Source organism: Ursus maritimus, unplaced genomic scaffold (genome assembly GCF_017311325.1).
Source record: "Ursus maritimus isolate PB19 unplaced genomic scaffold, ASM1731132v1 scaffold_9, whole genome shotgun sequence".
Taxonomy (NCBI): domain Eukaryota; kingdom Metazoa; phylum Chordata; class Mammalia; order Carnivora; family Ursidae; genus Ursus; species Ursus maritimus.
In genome coordinates this window covers 46,703,930-46,723,996 of record NW_024427107.1, presented here as the reverse complement: position 1 = coordinate 46,723,996, position 20,067 = coordinate 46,703,930, and the positions used below count along the sequence as shown (strand labels likewise).

Here is a 20,067-nt window from a genome sequence, read left to right as displayed (position 1 = left end):
AGTTGAAAATCTGAGTATGACTTTTGACTCCCCCCAAATCTTTACTATAATAGCCTGCTATTGACCAGAAGCCTACCAATAACAAACAGTCCATTACACATATTTTGTATGTTGTATGTAATATATAACTGAATTCTTAAAGTAAGCTAAAGAAAATGTTAAGAAAATCATAAAGAAAATATATTTATAGTACTCTATGTTGTGTATTTATAAAAAAAAAATTTGCATGTGGGGCACCTGGCGGTCTCAGGTTGATGGAGTATGCAACTCTTGAGATTGTGAATTCGAGCCAGACACTGGGTATAGAGGTTACTTAAAAAAAAAAAAAAAAATCCACATGTAAGTGGACTCATGTAGTTCAAACCCATGTTGTTCAAGGGTCAACTGTAGTTCATTTAGGTCTTCTAGTCACTCTGGGAGATTGGATATATTTGTCTTTTTAGTTGTGCATTTTGGAATGCATAAGATTTAAAAAGGCTTACCTTTAAGAAATAGGCACTGGGCACTGTAAGAATGTAACGTGTGTATATATGTATAGATCAATGAGGAATGATGTAAAGTACAGAAGTTAACATTTATCTTATTTACTCGATGTCACAAAATGTGTAGTAAAATTCAATGTGAATATGGCTTATTGCGTGGATTTTATGTACAGTAGATACTCCCCAACACTTTAATTATTCCTGTGTCACAATATAGCACGGAAAATACTGGATTATTTTGCTGGTACATAAAATGCAAAACAACTTTTTTGATAACCTTTGTGAATTTGAAAACTTTTTTGGGTACCTTGTGCCCTATTTCCACTAAAAGATACTTCAAAAGCCACTGGAAAGGCCCATTGAGAAACTGAGGCCCTAGAAACAGTCACTTTTCTACATACCTGACACTTTCTTTTCTGACCCCGAACCTTTTCAGTACAAGAAATAAATTTAAAACCCAGTTCAAAATAATATCCCTCTGTAGGTTTTAAAGAATGGGGCTCTCTCTATTGCCAGAATTAATATTAATCTTTTAAAAGCCAAAATTGTAATTATTATATTCCTGTTTAGGTTTACTTTTGGACATCAAGCCCATCATTACCAGCCAGTGAAGAAGGATTCCAGCCTATGCCCTCAATCACAATAAGACCACCAGATGACCAACATCTTCCTACTGCAAACACTTGTATTTCTCGACTTTACGTCCCACTCTATTCCTCTAAACAGATTCTCAAACAGAAGTTGCTACTCGCCATTAAGACCAAGAATTTTGGTTTTGTGTAGAGTATAAAAAGTGTGTATTGCTGTGTAATATTACTAGCTAATTTTGTAGATTTTTTCCCATTTGTCTATAAAAGTTTATGGAAGTTAATGCTGTCACACCCCCTGGTGGTACCTTAAAGAGATTAAATGCAAACATTCCTTGCTGAGTTTGTAGCTTAAAGGCCTGAGGAGCACTAGCAAAAATTTGACTAATGGTTTGCTAGTCTACAACTTCTGGGTCTAACCCCAGCCAAAGATGACAGCAGAACAACATAATTTACACTGTGATTTATCTTTTTGCTGAGGGGAAAAATGTAAAATGTTCTGAAAATTCACTGCTGCCTTTGTGGAAAGTGTTTCAGCAAAGGTTCTTGTATAGAGGGAATAGGGAATTTCAAAATAAAAGATTAAGTATGTTCTGTGTTTTCATTTTAACTTTTTTTATGGTGTTTAATTTGTGGTTGGCTGCAATTGTGTATCATGTATATGGAACTTGTAAAAAGTTCTGGACATTCAGATCTTAGAGATGAAATCACTTTTACCTATGAAAACCACTTATTGCGGTTTATTTTAGCTGCATTGAGCTCTAGGATATTAAATGATATCACTAATATTTTGCATGTAATTTGTTCATTTGAGTAAGGGCACTTTTTTGTACATATGATGGGGCCAATGCACAGTACTTTATCACAATCAACTTTTTTTTCTTTGTATCCCTATTTCAATGAGCAGTCAGTCAGGAGGTTACTGCACTTCAGCTCTAATTAGACATTTGTACTAAGGTATTTCAGTTATGTAAACTCAGCCTGGGCACTTTCTGATAACTGTAAAATGTTTTATAAGATCATGATTATTGAAGATACATTTTGGAAAATTTTAAATGTTCGTGAGCAGCTTAACTACTTTTGTATCTAGCCTTTTTTAAGTATCTTGTTACATTTACTTTTTTAAATAAAGAAATTACAGAAGAAATGTCAAGTAATATTGAAGAAACAATAGTTTTTATTTATGTAGTTGTACATTTTTAAACTAAGGGTAATACACCAACATGGTTATGTGCATAAAAATTTTTTGATTTAAAGAACTGAAAGTTGTTTATATACACATGGACTATAAGAGAGAGAAGAAAATCAGTCCACATTTTACAGTTAGCAGAGAATCCTGAATGGCACTGGCCAGGCCATCTTTTCTTTTTACAAATGAGGGAAGTGAAGTGTGACCCTTACGTGGCATAGGAAGTTAATTCACTTATACTTAGTAACTAAGTGACAGGTTCTTTTTTGATGACCCATTAATTATGTAGCCTAGAACCAATATCTCTAAATTCTTGTGGTTTTAGTAGCTTTATTCAAAGGCATAAGGAACACTGTTTTCTCACTAAGTCTTCAAAAAGTGACTTAAACTAGTCACTTCACATATTGAAAATGAGAGAAGTTCTCTGAAATCTCTACCTTTCAATTCCTTTAAGAGGACTCCTGGCCTTTGGGATGTTTTTCATATTCAAAGGCACTATGCTTTTGTTACATAACTTCCTGCAGAAGACTGAACCATGTGATATTCTCAGCCCTGCTGACACAATAAATATTAAAAACTAAAATGATAGTAGTGAAACTCATTGTATTACTTAAAAGTTACACAACATGCTGTATTAGATTTGTGTAAATTAACCAAAGGTTATTTTACAAAGTGAGACACTGGTTTTTATGTCTAAATGCTATTTCTGAGTAAATGAAATAGTAATTAGATTAAGAGCTAATTATCATCAATGTGTCTGAAAGAGATAAAATTTATATATCTCCTTAACTTCTGTATGCACATGATGGGATAAAATATTAAATGAAAACAAACTAGATATGATTAGGACATTTGAAACCCTAATTGTGAATTTATTTTTAATAGTTACTGAAAGAATGAAAATATTTAAAATAATGCACAATGTCTTAAGTCTTCCTAAATCAAGATTTTGGTTAAAATGCTTTTAGGACTATTAAAAGCAGAGTGAGTTTTTTTTTTTTTTTTTAAAGTAAAGCATAAAATGGTTCTAAATGGAAAATAAAGTCATGTAAAATAAAGTTCTCTTTTGGTCTTGTTTAGTGATTAATAGAATTGAAAACAAATTTAGGACGAGAAGACCAAGAATGAACTTTACTGAGGGGTTTTCAAAGTTTTGCTACTTATACCCTCTCCCTCCCCCCCCCCCCCCCCCACGCCGACATAAACCATCTGACTATCTTGACTATCCAGTATAATAATAGCTTACTGAAACTGACTTGAGGTTTTTAATAGTATGATGTCACTATTTAATACTTGCCCCTCAACATTTCTCTTCTAAAGATGATCATTTCTGTTTAAAGGTAGCCAGTGATTTCTAGGTCTGAACTCAGAACAGATCTTCCCTTGAGGTAGTATTTGTCAGTGCAGATTTCCCTAATCTTTGCCCATTCTTTCAATCACATTCTGATTCAATAAGTCTTCAGTGGAGTACAGAAATATTTGTTCTTAAAACAGCATCCCAGGTGATTCTGAAACACTGCAAGAACATTCTTTTTCACGAATGTAAATCCCCCTGTTGTCTCCTACTTACAGCCTATGGAAAAATACTTCTGTCAATCATCTAGTCCTGGATTAGGTTCTTTCTCCTAATAAAGGACTTGGCTGGAAGTGTCAATAGGCCGATTGAAAATATTTTCAATGTTTACATTAACCTAAGCAGGTGGGCATGGACAGAGATTAATTCTTCTCTAAACATCATTTGATTAATGTAGAGATATATTTAAAATGTGATTTATTTATTCATCTCAAGATACTTTATAAGAAATTACCTTGTTACCTCTCTTCAAATTAAAAATTACTGCATTGCTATGACTGTGCAACATGAAGTTTCTCTTAATTACTAACTTCTATTCAGTACTATGTGCCAGGCACTTTGTCAAGTGCTTTACATATAGTATCTCCTTTTATCCTATGAGATGGGGGCTGTTGCCATCCTCACAGGAAACTAGACACAGGTTAAACAATTTGCTCAAGCTTACACAGTTAATAAGTACTAAAGTGAGATGACATTAGGCATTCTGGAGCTTGCATTCCTAAACACTGGGCTATGCTATTTTGTGGAAAGTATGATTATAAGCAAGTGAGTTGGTCGATAAGGGTTCTAATACCCAATTTGTGTGTGTTCACGGGATTTCATCCATACCACCAAACACTGGGCAATTTTGTGGAAGATAAGCTTATAAGTAAGTGAGTTGGTCATTAAGGATTCTAATACTGTGGGGAGGGGGCGGGGGGATTTCTTCTATACCACCAAGCATACCCACAGTGTGTGTGTGTGTGTGTGTGTGTGTGTGTGTGTGTGTTGTAGGGGATGTCCTCCATACCACCAAGCAATGCACCAATACTAGCACAATTTAACTCATTCTGACACTACCTACCTGGAAATAGCATCTGATTCTCCAGGTCAAGGGCTCAGTGCCACAAGACTGCCCTTCACTTCAGATGTCAATTGCAAGCTCACGTTGTTACCGGTACTTCTGACTGACCAGTTGTAAATCAGAGGTTCCTGTGAACCCCTCCTTGGGTTTGAATGATTTGCTGGAGTGGACCACCAAATTCAGAGGAACATTTTGCTTACTAGATCATTGGTTTATTATAAAAGGATATAACTCAGGAACAACCAGATAGAAGATAAGTATAGGACCAAACATGATTAAAGGGTGTGGAGCTTCCATGCCCTCTCTAAGCATGTGACTTTTTCCTGCATCTCTACATGTTCATCTGGAAGCTCTCTGAACCCTGTCCTTTGTGTGTTTATGGAGGCTTCATTACAAAGATTAAATCATTGGTCACTGATACTGATTCAACTCCCACTACCTTTCCCTCTCCCGAAGTGTATGTGTGTACATGGACGGTGCACGTGGGACTAAAAGTTCAACCCCTGAAATTACAGGGGATTCCCCCTGGCAACCAGCTTCCATGTTTAGGTGTGGTCCAGAAGTTACCTCATTAATATAACAAAAGACAACTTCACCACTCTCATCACTTAAATTCCAAGGGTTTTAGGAGCTCTTTGACAGAAAGGAGGACGAAGACCAAATACATATTTCTTACTATAAATCCACTCCTGAGTCTTCAAACATGGGTACTTTTATAGCAAAACAATCAAAAAGGTCAGAAGATACCAGCATATTACTAGAATCCAATGTCATTAATAACTATCTTAGTCTACCATCCTATCACATGAAAAATGTCTTCCAGGGCGAGACCATTTAGGTTTGCAAGCTTCCATTGTTTCTTGTCAGGTTCCAAAAGCAGGAGTGGTGTCAAATGTATGCCTTCATCATTTGAGGCAGCTGGTGTCATCAAGCTAACAGACAACACAGTCTCTTGCTCTGAGCCTCTTTCTAGGTGTTAAGGTAATACTGGATTTCCCTCATTACATAGCCCATTTATTCATTCTTTTGCCCATAGCTACTGTTTTTCCTTTTCTCCATTTATACCCAAACTTTTCCACCTTTGGAAGGGACATTAGGTTTGGCCACTGTGCTTGTCTAGATTGCAGGCACCAGTGCTAGTCTAGCAAGTCCCTCCCCCTCCAGTCCACTTCTGTTCAGATAAAGTAAGGTTACACAGGTGTAAAACTAATGGACTATTTTTACTATCAGGCAATATAGCTGAATTCAGTTAGTCCGAATATGGCAGATGGGGCAGAGGTAAATCCTGCCTCATCAGGCCCTTAGAAATTGTGACATAAAGGTTTAAAAACAGTTTCTTGCTTAAGAATCACCCCTGCTTCCAGCCCTGTAGTTGCAATAGCCCTGATCTATGGCCAATGTATCAAGTAGGAGGGAAAAAAATGGAAGTGATGTGGGGAAGAAAGAATATTCGTACCTTCCCCCAGCCTCTCTTCCCCAGATTTAACAAAAAAATAACAGAAATCTATCTAGTAGGGACACTTCTTTACCCCCACTCAGGTTAATGTTGAGTGTCAATACATACTCATAAAGGCATAAAAGCCAGCCCTTCAGCCCTTTATTCCCCCATTTTAGACAACCAATGTTTTTTGTTTTCTTGTTTCTTTTAAAGATTTATTTGAGAGAGAGAGAGAGCACAAGCAGGGGGAGCTGCAGGCAGAGGGAGAAGTGGGCTCCCTGCTGAGCAAGGAGCCTGATGCAGAACTCGATCCCAGGACCCTGGATCACAATCTGAGCCGAAGGCAGACACTTAACCAACTGAGCCCCCCAGGCGTCCCTAGAACAACTTTTTTTTCAAGTTAGGAGAAAACCTAACTGACCCCTGGTTTGAATGGGCAAATGCAACAATCCTTGTGAATGAATCCATTAACAGTGCCACCTTAGTGGAAGTGGTTTGCCCAACAGGATTTATCTTTGTAGTGGTTATCATTCTCCTTGGGTCTATGAATGCCTCGATGGCTACTGCATAACAGGGCAATGCCTCTTAGGTTATTCAATTATGCCCCTGTTACATCTCATTGGTCAACTCCCCTGAATTTACACTGTCAAATTAGAAAGGAACTACGAGGATGGCTGGGAAGATGACAGAATAGGACCCTAAGCTCACCTCCTCCCACAGATACAACTAGATAACACCCATATCAGCATAAATAACTCAGGAAACAATGCAAAAAATGGCAGAACTCCACAACTAAAAGGCAGGGAAGAGGCCATATTGAAGAAGATAGGTAGGGTGAAGATGTAGTCTGGGAACGAAGTGGACCATGGCCATCTAGTAGGGAGGGAGTTGGTGGCATGGAGAAGGGCAGAAAACAGACTTCCACACCAGGGAGCCCACAGAGGGGGAGGATGACTCTCCGTAATACTTACCTTTGAAAGTGAGAGGTGCTGAATTTCATGAGTTATCAAAAACAAGTCAGACTTAAAGCCTGGAATTTTAAAAATCAGCAGGCTCAGCTCTGGGTGAGCCTGGAAGGCATTAGAAAGCCAAGTCCCTACCCTTAAGACAAATAGCCCATGCAGATACAACTAGAACCAGCAGTTTGAAAAATGCTAGGGGCAGACGGGAGGGAAAATGATTTGCTCATCTCAGAGTGTGCCCAGAGAGACAGAGATCACGGAGACTCCCCGCCCCCTCCAGGAAGAAAGAAGTTGGCAGGTGCCATTTCCCTTCCCCATCACCCAGCATAAACATCCACCTGTGGAAACCAATGCAGCACCAACACTAGTTACCTAACTTGCTTGCACCAAGCTCTGACTTCCTGTGCTTCCTTGGAATCACCCTTCCCAGTTACACTTGCCTGAGTCCCAGCACTGTGGGCTCCTCCTCCAGAAGACCAGTGCAAACGCTGCCAGCACCACATCTCCTGACCTGACAGATTTGAGGGACCTCACTTCTGGCAATGGTGGGGACAGGTCTCATTTTGCAAGCAGACCACCACGCACCTTGCTGCCCACAATAGGCAAAGAAAACTTCTGTAGACAACTAAAGAAAAAAAGAGGCCAAGACTCAACAGCAGAGCACATACAACACATTGGAGACACCCACTGAAGTGCCAGGCCCCGGGGAACAGGGGCCACTGGACTGCAGGGCACTACAGGAGCTCTTCTTTATAAAGCTATTATTGTTAAGAGCAAGAGAAGTAGCTGACTTTCCTAACACACAGAAACTGATGGAGAAAGCCAGGCAAAATGAGACAGAGAAACATCTCCCAAATGAAAGAATAGGACCAAATCACAATAAAAGACCAAAGTGAAACAGAAGTAAGTAATATGCCTGATAGAGAATTTAAAGTAATGATCATAAAGATACTCACTGGACTGTAGAAAAGAGTGGAAGACATCAGTGAGACCCCTAACACAGAGGTAAAAAAGAACCAATCAGAGATCAAGAACACAATAAATGAAATTAAAAATACACTTGATGGAATGAACAGCAGGACAGAAGAAGCAGGGAAACGAATTAATGACCTGGAAGACAGAGTAATGGAAAGTAACCAAGCAGAGAAAAGGAGAGGAAAGAGAATTATGTAAATTGAGAGTAGTCTTAGGGAACTCAGAGACTCCATCAAGCATAGTAACATCTGTACTGCAGGGATCTAAACAGAAGAAGACAGGGATAAAGGGGCAGAAAATTTATTTGAAGAAATTTATAGCCAAAAACTTCCCTAAACTGGGGAAGGAAACAGATCCAGATCCAGAAGGCACAGATATTCCCCCCCAAAAGGAGCTCCAAACCAAGACAAAGAATGATTAAAATAGCAAAAAGTAGCAACAAAAAGATTTTTAAAGCACCAAGAAAAGAGAAGACAGTTACACACCAGGGAAACTCCATAAGGCCATCAGTGGATTTTTCAGCAAAAACTGTAGGCAAGAAGGGAGTGGCATGATATATTGAAAGTGCTAAAAGGGAAAAACCTGCAGCCAAGAATAGTTGCATTCAGAATGGAAAGAGAGGTGAGTTTCTCAGGCAAACAAAAACTAAAGGAGTTCATGACCACTAAATCAGCCCTGCAAGAAATATTAAAGGGGACTCTGAGTGGAATGGAAAGACCATAAGTGAAAATATGAAATGTAAAAAACAGAAAAGCAGTAAAAATGAATATGTTAAAAAAATCAGTAAAGGAACTCATAAAAGGATGTAAAATATGACACCATATATCTAAAACATGGGAGGGAGAAGAGTAAAGAATGGGTTTAAACTTAAGCAACTATTAAGTTAATATAGACTGCTATATGCAGATGTTATATACAAATCTAATGGTAACCACAAATCAAAAACTAGTAATAGATACACAAAGAATAAAGAGAAGGGGATCCACGTATATCACTAAAGAAAGCCAACAAATCATGCAAGCGAGCAAGAAAGGATCAGGAAAAAAATCTATAGAAACTACCACAAAACAAGTAACAAAATGGCAATAAATATAAATCAATCAATAAATACTTTGAATGCTCCAGCCAAAAGACATAGGATGACAACATGGATTCAAAAAAAAAAAAAAAAAAACCCAAAAACAAGACCCATCTACATGCTGCTTGCAAAGACTCTTTTTATTTTAAGAAGATGGGGGAGGGAAGGGGGGAGAGAGAATCTTAAGCAGGCTCCACACCCAGAGTGGAGCCCAATGCAGGGCTTGATCTCACAACCCTGAGATCATGAGCTGAGCCAAAATCAAGAGTCGAATGCTTAACCACCTCACCAACCTAGGTGCTCATTTTAGACTGAAAGACACCTGCAGATGCAAAGCGAGGGAACGAAGAAACATTTATCATGCAATGGTTGCCAAAAGAAAGTCAAGGTAGCAATACTTATATTGGACAAAACAGACTTTAAAACAAAGACTGTAACAAGAGACAAAGAAGGACTTTATATAATAATAAAGGGGACAAGGAATGAAGACGACAGCTGCAAGGAGGACCCTAGGCTCACCTCATCCCATGAATACAACTAGATAACTATAAAATCATCCTAAATACCCCAGAAATCAATCTGAAGACTGGCAGAACAAACTTCACAACTAAAGGTAGAGAAGAGGCCACACTGAAGAAGGTAGAAGTGTGGAGATGTGGTCTGGGAGAGAAACAGATTGTGGCTGCTGCAGTGGGGAGAGAACCACAGTCACAGAGAAGGGCGAGAGACAGACTCACACACAGGGGAGCATATGGGGAAAATGAATCCCCACAGCAACTGGCTTGGAAAATGAGAGGGCCTGAATTTTGTGAGTTCTTGCACCTAGCAAGGCTTAAAGCCTGGGGTTTTAAAGTTCAACATGGTTTAAAGGTCTGGGAGAGCTTGGAGGAACTGGGGCTGCTCTTGGAGAAGGGGCAGGGCAAAGAGCCTGCAGACATACAGCATGGGAACAGCAATCTGAAGAGCCCTGGAGCACACAGTGGGCAGGTTATCTACTCATCTCAGAGGGTGCCCCAAAGAAACAGCATTCACGGAGAGACCCCTCCTGGAACAAAGGAACTGGCAGGTACCATTTCCCTCCCCCACCCCTCAGCATAAGCACAGAGCCACCTGTGGAAACCAGCACAGTGTGGACACTTGTCACCTAACTTGCTTGCACCAAGCCCCTCCCCTAACCCCCATGCTATAGTGGAGCTGCCCTTCCTAGTCATGCTTGCCTTAGTCCCAGTTTGGCAGGCTCCCTACCCCAGAAGACCAACCCAAACCCCTACCAATCCTGGGTCTTCCAACTTGGGAGTTTTGTGAGGCCTTGGTTCTGGCAGCAGTGACAGGTCTCATTTCACAAGCAAACCAGAGCCCATTTAGTTAAAATGTACCATATTCAGGTCAGAAACCAAATGCCCATAATGGGCAAAGAGAGCCTTTGCAGATGACTGGCCTGAAGGATAAAGCAGCCAGGACACAACAACAGAGCACACACAACACATACTGAGACACTCCAGGAAGTGCCAGGCCCTGGGGAACAGGGCCTATACTGCAGGGCACTATAGGACTTCTTCCTCATAAAGCCATTATCCTCAAAAACTGGAGATATAGCTTTCCTAACACAGAGAAACAGGCACAGAGACTTAGACAAAATGAGAAGACAGAGGAATTTGTCCCAAATGAAAGAACAAGACAAGGCCACAGCCAGAGATCTAAGTGAAACAGATATAAGTAACATGTCTGATGGAGAATTTTTTTTCACTTATTTTTTTAAAGATTTGAGAGAGAGCATGCACATGAGTGTGCAAGCATGCAGGTGGGGGAGGGGCAGAAGGAAAGGTAAAGGCAGAGAATCTTGAGACTCCCCACTGAGCAGGGAGCCTGACATGAGGCTCACTCTCGTGACCCCAAGACCACGACCTAAGCTGAAAATAAGAGTTGGATGCTCAACTCACTGAGCCACCCAGGTACACCTTCTAATGGAGAATTTAAAGCAATGAGCGTAAGGATACTCAATGGACTTGAGAAAAGAGTGGAAGACATTAGTGAGACCATTACATGGAGATAAGGAATAACATAGCAGAGATAAAGAGCTCAGTAAACAAGATGAGAAATACGCTTAATGAAATGAACAGCAGTCTGGAAGAACAAGAGAAATGAATTAATGACCTACAAGAAAGAGTAATGGAAAACAAGCTGAACAAAGGAGAGAAAAAGAATTATGCACAAAAAGAATAAACTTAGGGAGCTCAGTGACTCCATCAAACATAATAACATTTGTATTATAGAAGTCCCAGAAGAAGAGAGAGAAAAGGAGGCAAAGAATTTATTTGAAGAAAGAATAGCTGAAAACTTCCCTAATCTGGGAAAGGAAACAGATATCTAGATATCCAGATACAGGAGGCAGAGAGAACCCCCAACAAAATCAACAAAAGCAGATCCACACCAAGTCATATTGTAATTAAAATAGTAAAATATAGTGATAAAGAAAAAATATTAAAAGCATCAAGACAGACTCTTAGCTATAGAGAACAAATTGAGGGTTGCTGGAGGGAAGGTGAGAGGAGGGAATGGACTAAATGGGTGATGGGTATCAAGGAGGGCACTTGTGATGAGCACTAGGTATTATTTAATGATGAATCACTAAATTCCAGTCCTGAAACTAATATTATACTATATGGTAACTAACTAGAATTTAAATAAAAACCTGAAACAAAAACAAAAAGTAGCAACACAAAAGAAGTCAATTACATACAAAGGAAATACCATAAGGCTATCAACAGATTTTTTGGCAGAAACGTTCCAAGACAGAAAGGAGTGGCATGATATATTCAAAATGCTGAAAGGGAAAAACCTGCAGCCAAGAATACTCTATCCAACAAGGCTTTCATTCAGAATAGAAGAAGAGATAAAGAATTTTTCAGACAAACAAAAACTAAAGGAGTTCATGACCACTAAACCAGCCTTACAAGAAATATTAAAGGGGACTCTTTGAGTGGGACAGAAAGATAAAAAAAAAAAAAAATAGTAGTATGAAGGTAGGAAAAACAGAAGCAGTAAAAATGAATATTTCTGTAAAAAAAAAATCGGTCAAGAAACTCATAAAATAAAAGGATATGAAATATGACACTATTCAGCTAAAACATGGGGAGGAGTAAAGAATGGATTTAAGCTTAAACACCATCAACTTAATATAGACTGCTGCATGCAGAAGATGTTATACACAAACCTAATGGGAACCACAAATCAAAAACCACTAATAAATATTCAAGGAATAAATAGAAAGAAATCCAAATATATCACTAAAGAAAACCAGCAAACCATGAAAGAGCAAAAGACAATAAAGGATCAGGGGAAGTCTTCAGAAACAACAACAAAACAAGCAATGAAATAGCAATAAATACACATCTGTCAATAATTAGTTTGAACGTAAATATACTAAATACTCCACTCAAAATACATAAGTCTTGTTTTTTTTATTCATTCTATCACCCTATCTATATGTTGCCTATAAGAGACTCATTTTAGACCAAAAGACACCTGTAGGTTGAAAGTGAAGGGATGAAGAAACATTTATTATGGAAATGGATGTCAAAAGAAAGCCAGAGTAGCAATACTTATATCAGACAAAATAGACTAAAATGAAGACTGTAAATTGTGGCGTCAGGGTGGCTCAGTCAGTTAAGCATCTAACTCTTGATTTCAGCTCAGTTCGTGATCTCAGGGTTGTGGGATCGAGCCCTGCATTGGGCTCTGTGCTGGGCATAAAACCTGCTTGAGACTCTCTCTCCCTCTCCTGTTTTCTCTAAAAACAAAAAAAACAAAACAATAAAACAAAACCCAAAGACTGTAACAAGACACAAAGAAGGACACTATATAATAAAGTGGACAACCAACAAAAAGATATTACAACTGTAAATATTTATGCACCCCACATGGGAGCAACCAAATACATACAAACAGTTAATAGCAAACAAAAGAATTAATTGATAATACAATAGTAGTAGGGGACTTAACACCTCATTTGTATCAATGGACAAATCATCTAAGCAGAAAATCAACAAAGAAACAATGGTTTTGAGTGAGACACTGAACCAGATGGATTTAACAGATATATTTAGAACATTCCATCCTACAAGAGCAGAATATACATTCTTTTCAAGTGCACATGAAACATTCTTCAGAACAGATTACATATTAGGCCACAAAAGAAGCCTCAAAAAATTCAAGAAGATCAAAGTCATACCATGCATCTTTTCTGAACGTAACACTATGAAACTAGAAGTCAACCACAAGAAAAAAAAATCGGAAAGACCACAAATACATGGAGGTTAAACAACATGCTACTGAACAACGAATGGGTCAACTGGAAAAGAAAAGAAAAAAATACATGGAAATGAATGAAAATGAAAACAATGGTTCCAAACCTTTGGGGCACAGTGAAAGTGGTTCTAAAAGGGAAGTTTATAGCAACACAGGCCTACCTCAAGAAGCAAAAAAAATCTCAAACACCCTAACCATACACCTAAAGGAGCTACAAGAACAAAAAAACCCAAACTGAGCAAAAGGAAGGAAACACTAAAGATTGGAGCAAAAATTACAAAACAATAGAATAATGATCAATGAAACCAGGTGCTGGTTGATAAACCTCTAAATAAACAAAATTACTAATGAAAGAGGAGAAATATCAACACCACAGAAATACAATTATAGGAGAATATTATGAAAACCTATATGCCAACAAATTGGACAACTTAGAAGAAATGAATAAATTCCTAGAAACATACAAACTACCAAAACTAAAGCAGGAATAGAAAATTTGAACAGACAAATCACCAGCAATGAAATTGGATCGGTAATCAAAAAACTTCCAAAAAACAAAAGTCCAGGACCAGATGGCTTCACAGGCAAATTCTACCAAACATTTAAAAAAAGAGTTTATACCCATTCTTCTCAAACTACTCCAAAAAATATGAGGAAGGAAAACATCCAAATTCATTGTATGAGGCCAGTATCACCCCAAAACCAAAACCTGATAAAGACACCACAAAAAAGAAGAACTACAGGCCAAGATCTCTCATGAATAGATGCAAAAATCCTTAACAAAATATTAGCAAACCAAATCCAACAATATAATTAAAAAACCAGGGGCGGGGGCACCTGGGTGGCTCAGTCGGTTGGGCATCAGACTTGGTTTCTGCCCAGTTGTGGTCTTGGGGTCATGGGATTGAGCCCTGCGTTGGGCTCCATGCTCAGCACGGAGTCTGCTTGAGACTCTCTCTGCCCCTCCCCTCCACTCTCTCTCAAAAACAAGTAAATCTTAAAAAAGATAAATAAATGATGCATTTGTTCCTGATGAAAGGCAAGTGATCTATAGAGCTGCTGTTGTGGGAAAATGGAGTCCTCTATCCCATGACTGGAATGCAAAAGACCATACTTCATTAACAGTTACTACAAAATTCACACCGATGCAATATAGTTTCTGCAAATCATCACCCATTGCTTAATGTCATAAATTTGAGGTCTACCATTCCTACAGTTTTGTTTGCATTTATTTTTACTTTTTAGTTGTATAAAGCTGTAAGAATTGGTAGTTTATAACTGGTATTTAAGTATTTATAAGCTTAAGACAACATATACAGCTTAGGTCAACACTGAATGGCTGTGAGAACTTTTTTCTTTAAAAGAGTTTGGGATATAAAGTCTGAGATATGAGGATCTACTCATTGAAGGATACACAATAAGAATAGCTTGAAATTACACATTTTCTGTACCATAGGCTAAATTACCTTCTTAGGCCATTACCACACAAATCTTTGTGAGTGGAATGGAGGCTGTTCCAGTTACTATGGTTGCAAAACAAATTATCCCCAAATTTAGCAGCATAAAACAACCCTTTATTATGCTCATAAATTCTGTGGGGTAGGAATTTAGACACAACACAGTCATGACATCTTGTCTCTGCTCCAAGATGTCTGGGGTTTCAAGTAGAAGACTTGATGACTAGGGGTCAGAATCCTCTGACAGTTCCTTCACTCACACATCTAGAAGTTGATGCTACCTGTTGGTTGAGTGCCTCAGTTCCTTCCCACATAGACATCTCCATGTCATCTCTCTTTGTGGGCTAGTTTTTGGCTTCCTTAGAATGTTACCTAAATTCCAAGGGCAAGAGAGAGAGAAAGAACCAGTCAAACACTGTATTGTATACTTTATGAGCTAGACTTGGAAGTCATGTATTTGTTAAAAGCCACTCGACTCCAATGGAACAGAATGAAAAGCCCAGAAATAAACTTACGCATACACAGTCAACTAATATTTGACAAGGGATCCAAGAATACTGAATGGAAAAAAAAATAGGCTCTTGAATAAATGCTGCTGGGAAGATTGGATATTCACATGTAAAAAAATTAAACTAGACTTCTATCTTACACTACTCACAAAAATTACCTTGAAACAGATTAAAGACTTAATTATAAGACCTGAAAACATAAAACTCCTAAAGAAAATATAGGAAAAGTGTTCTTTGACATGGGTCTTAGCAATGATTTTTTTTGATAGGACACCTAAATACAAGCAACAACAACAACAACAAAAAAGTGGGACTATACCAAACAAAAAAGCTTCTGCACAGCAAAAGGAACAATCAACAAAATGAAAAGACAACCTACAGAATGGGGAAAAATATTTGCAAACCAAAAATCTGACGAGAGGTTAATATCCCAAATATATAAAGAACTCATACAACTCAATAAGAAAGCAAATAATTCAATTTAAAAATGGTCAAAGGACCTGAATAGACATTTTTCCAAAGAAGATACAGGGATGGCCAATAGGTACATGAAAAGTTGCTCAACATCACTAATCATCAGGGAAATGCAAATCAAAACCACAATAAGACATTATGTCACACCAGTTAAACCAGCTAGCATCAAAAAGATAAGAGATAACACTGGAAAGTAGGAAAAAAAGGGAATCCTTTTGCCCTCTTGCTGCAACTGTAAATTGGTAGTCATAATGAAAAACAATATGGAGGTTCCTCAAAAAATTAAAAATAGAATTACCATATGATCCAGCAATTCCACTTCTGGGAATATATGTGAAGGAAATGAAAACACTATGTCGAAGAGATATCTCCATCTCCGCGTTCATAGTAGCATTATTTATAACAGCCAGGCAAGGCATGGAAACTTGTGTCCATTACCAGATGAATGGATAAAGTGTGTTATATATTTTATATACATATATAATGGAATATTATTCATCCATAAAAAGGAGGAAATCTTGACATTTATGACAACATGAATGGACCCTGAGGCCATTATGCTAGATGAAAGAAGTCAGAGAAATACAAAATGATCTCACTTATGCGTGAAATCTTAAAACAAACTCATGGAAAAAGAGATCAGATTTCTGGTTACCAGAGGTGAAGGGTAGGAGGAGGAAGAATTGAATAAATGTGGTCAAAAGGTACAAACTTTCAATTATAAGATAAATAAGTACTAGAGGTGTAACATACAACATGATGACCATAATCAATCCTGCTGTATGGTATATATAAAAGAGTATAAATCCTAAGAGTTCTCATCTGAAGGAAAAATACTTTTTTTGTATCAATGGATGATGCTGACTAAACGAATAATTTCACAACTTAAATAAGCCAAATTATTATGCTATATACCTTAAACTTATACAATGTCTATTATATCTTAATAAAACCAGGAGGAAAAAACAAGTCTAAGGACAGCTTACATTCAAAGGGAAGTATCTTAGTCTGTTATGGTTGCTATAACAAAATACCACAGATTGGGTGGTTTATAAACAACAAATAATAAACAACAAATATTTATTTCTCACTGTTCTACAGGCTGGAAATCAGAGCAGGGTGCCAGCGTGATGGAGTGAGTGTGCCCTCTTCTCACAGACTTCTCACTGTACCCTCACTTGGCTGCAAGGGCCAGGGAGCTCTCTGGATCCTCTTTCATATGGGCACTAATACACTAAATTCTCCAACCAAAAGACACAGAATGGCTGAATGGATTTAAAAAAAAAAAGACCCATTTATATACTGCTCACAACAAGTCAGCTGTAAGGACATACAGACTGAAAGTGAAAAGATGGAAAAAGATATTCCAAGCAAATGGAAACCAAAAGAAAGCTGGGGTAGATACACTTTTCTGTAAATTTAATTTTTTTAAGATTGTAATCATTTATTTGTCAGAGAGACAGCACAAGCAGGGGGACAGGAAGGCAGAGGGAGAAGCAGGCTCCCCGCTGAGCAAGGAGCCTGATGCAGGACTCGATCCCAGGACCCTGGGATCATGACCTGAGCTGAAGGCAGATGCTTAACCGACTGAGCTGCCCAGGTATCCCTACATATACTTTTAACAGACAAAATAGACTTTATTAAAGACTAATAAGAGACAAAGAAGGGCATTACATAATGAAAGCAGGGGTTAATCCAACAGGAGGATATAATATTTGTAAATATTTATGCACCCAATATAGCAGCACCTAAATATATAAAGCAAATATTAACATATCTAAAGGAAGACACAGCAATACAGTAATAGTAGGGGACTTTAATATCCTGTTTATATCAATGGATATATCATCCAGGCAGAAAAATCAAGAAGGTAACATTGGCCTTAAATGACATGTTAGACCAGATAGACATAACAGATATATACAGAATATAACATCCAAAAGCAAAAGAATACATGTTCTTCTCAAGTGCACATGGAACATTCATCAGGACAGATCATATGTTAGGCCACAAAACACATCTTAAATCTAAAAAGATTGAAGTATATCAAGCATCTTTTCTGATGGCAGTGGTATAAAACTAGAAATCAATTACAAGTAGAAAATGGAAAAATTCATAAATATGTAGAGGTTAAACAACATGCTACTGAATAATCAATGGATCAAAGAAAAAAAATCAAAAGAAATAAAGAATACCTTGATTGTACAGTGAAGGAAACCATCAACAAAATGAAAAAGCAACCTGCTGAATGGGAGAAGAGATCTGCAAATGATATACCCAATAAAGTGCTAATTCAAAATATACTCCTGCATCCAACACCAAAACAAACAAAACATGATTTAAAAATGGGCAGAGGACCTAAACAGACATTTTTCCAAAGAAGACATACAGATGGTCAACATGAAAAGATGCTCAACATCACTAATCAACAGGAAGATGCAAATCAAAACCACAATGAGCTAGCACCTTACACCTGTCTGAATGGCTCGTGTCAAAAGACAATAACAAGTGTAAAGATGCGGAGGAAAGGGAAAAAGGGAACCCTTGTGCCCTGTTGGTGGAATGTAAATTGGTATAGCCATTATGTAAAACAATATGGATGTTCCTCAAAAAATTAAAAATAAAAATACCATATAATACAGCAGTTCCACTTCTGGGTATTTACCTAAAGAAAACAAAAACACTAATTTGAAAAGATACATGCACCCCTATGTTCACTACAGCATTATTTACAATAGCCAAGATATGGAAGCAGCCCACGTATCCATCAATACATACGTATGATGGAATATTACTTGGCCATAAAAAAGAATGAAATCTTGCCATTTGTGACAACATGGGTGGACCCAGAGGGTATTATGCTAAGTGAAATGAGTCAGACTGAGAAAGACAAATGTCATATGATTTCACTTATATGTGGAATCAAAAAAAAAAAAAAACAGATTCAAATACAGAGAATAAACTGGTGGTTGCTGGGGGATGGAGGGATGGGTGAAATAGGCAAAGGGGATTAAGAGGTACAAACTTCCAATTATAAGTCACAGGGATGTAAAATATAGCATAGGGAATATAGTCAATAATGTAATAACTTTGTATGGTAACAGATGGTAACTATATTGTTCTAAGCATTTCATGTTATATAAATGTTGAATCACTATATTGTACACCTGAAACTAATATTGTATGTCAACTATATTTCAATTAAAAATAAGTTAATTTAAAAATATCTTGAGACAAATGAAAATACAACATGAAAATTTATGGGATGTAGCAAAAGCACTTTCTTGAAAAAGATTTTATTTATTTATTTACATGAGAGAGATAGAGAGAGACAGGAAAGTATGCAAGCAGAGGAAGCAGAGAGACAAGCAGACTCTGCACTGAGCACAGAGCCTGACACGGGACTCAGTCTCACGACCCTGAAATCATGACCCGAGCCAAAGAAAATCAAGAGCCAAAATCAAGAATAGGACACTTAACTGACTGAGCCACCCAGGCGCCCTAGCAAAAGCACTTCTAAGACATAAGTTCATAGTGATAAAGGCCTACATCAAAAAATGAATTATCTTAAATAAACCTTGAGGAACTAAAAAAAATTACACCTCGAGGAACTAAAAAAAAAAAGAACAAAGTTGGCAGAAGGAAGGAAATAAGAAAAATTAGAGCAGAAATAAATCAGAGACTAAAGAGACAATAGAGAAAATCAATGAAACTAAGAACTGAATCTTTGAAAAGTTAAAATTGACTTTAGGTAGACTTCCCAAGCAAAAAAGAGGGCTCAAAATCAGAAATGAAAGAGATGTTTCAACTGGTATCACAGAAATACAAAAGATCATAAGAGACTACTATGAACAATTATATGCCAACAAATTTGGCCACCTAAAAGAAATGGATAGATTCTTAGAAACATACACCCTACCAAGCCTGAATCATGAGAAGATATAAAATCTGAACAGACCAATCACTAGTAGGGAGGTTGGCTCAGGAATTAAAAACCTCCCAACAAACAAGTGTCCCGTACCACAGTTTCACTGGAGAATTCTACCAACATTCAAAAAAAAAAAAGAAAAATTACACCAATCCTTCTCAGACTCTACCAAAAAAGGTGAGGGAACTCTTCCAAACTCATTTTATGAGACTAGCATTACTGGACAATAAAACCAGATAGGGACACCACAACAAATTTACAGG

The 20,067-nt window shown here is 37.6% G+C and overlaps 1 protein-coding gene and 1 long non-coding RNA gene across 3 annotated transcripts in view; one reads left to right on the top strand and one right to left on the bottom strand.

Annotated features, from left to right (window-relative positions):
* The window catches only part of UBR5 (ubiquitin protein ligase E3 component n-recognin 5), a 133,212-nt gene extending 131,552 nt beyond the window's left edge, over window positions 1–1,660 (top strand). For both annotated transcript variants that reach the window (XM_040625554.1, XM_040625553.1), the window contains exon 59: window positions 1,053–1,660. In XM_040625554.1, the coding sequence (XP_040481488.1) occupies window positions 1,053–1,265 (213 nt within the window). In that variant the 3' untranslated portion in view covers window positions 1,266–1,660. The remainder of the gene's footprint in view (window positions 1–1,052) is intronic.
* LOC121101645 overlaps window positions 1–20,067 on the bottom strand; it is a 42,389-nt gene that overhangs the window by 17,646 nt on the left and 4,676 nt on the right. The window lies entirely within an intron of this gene.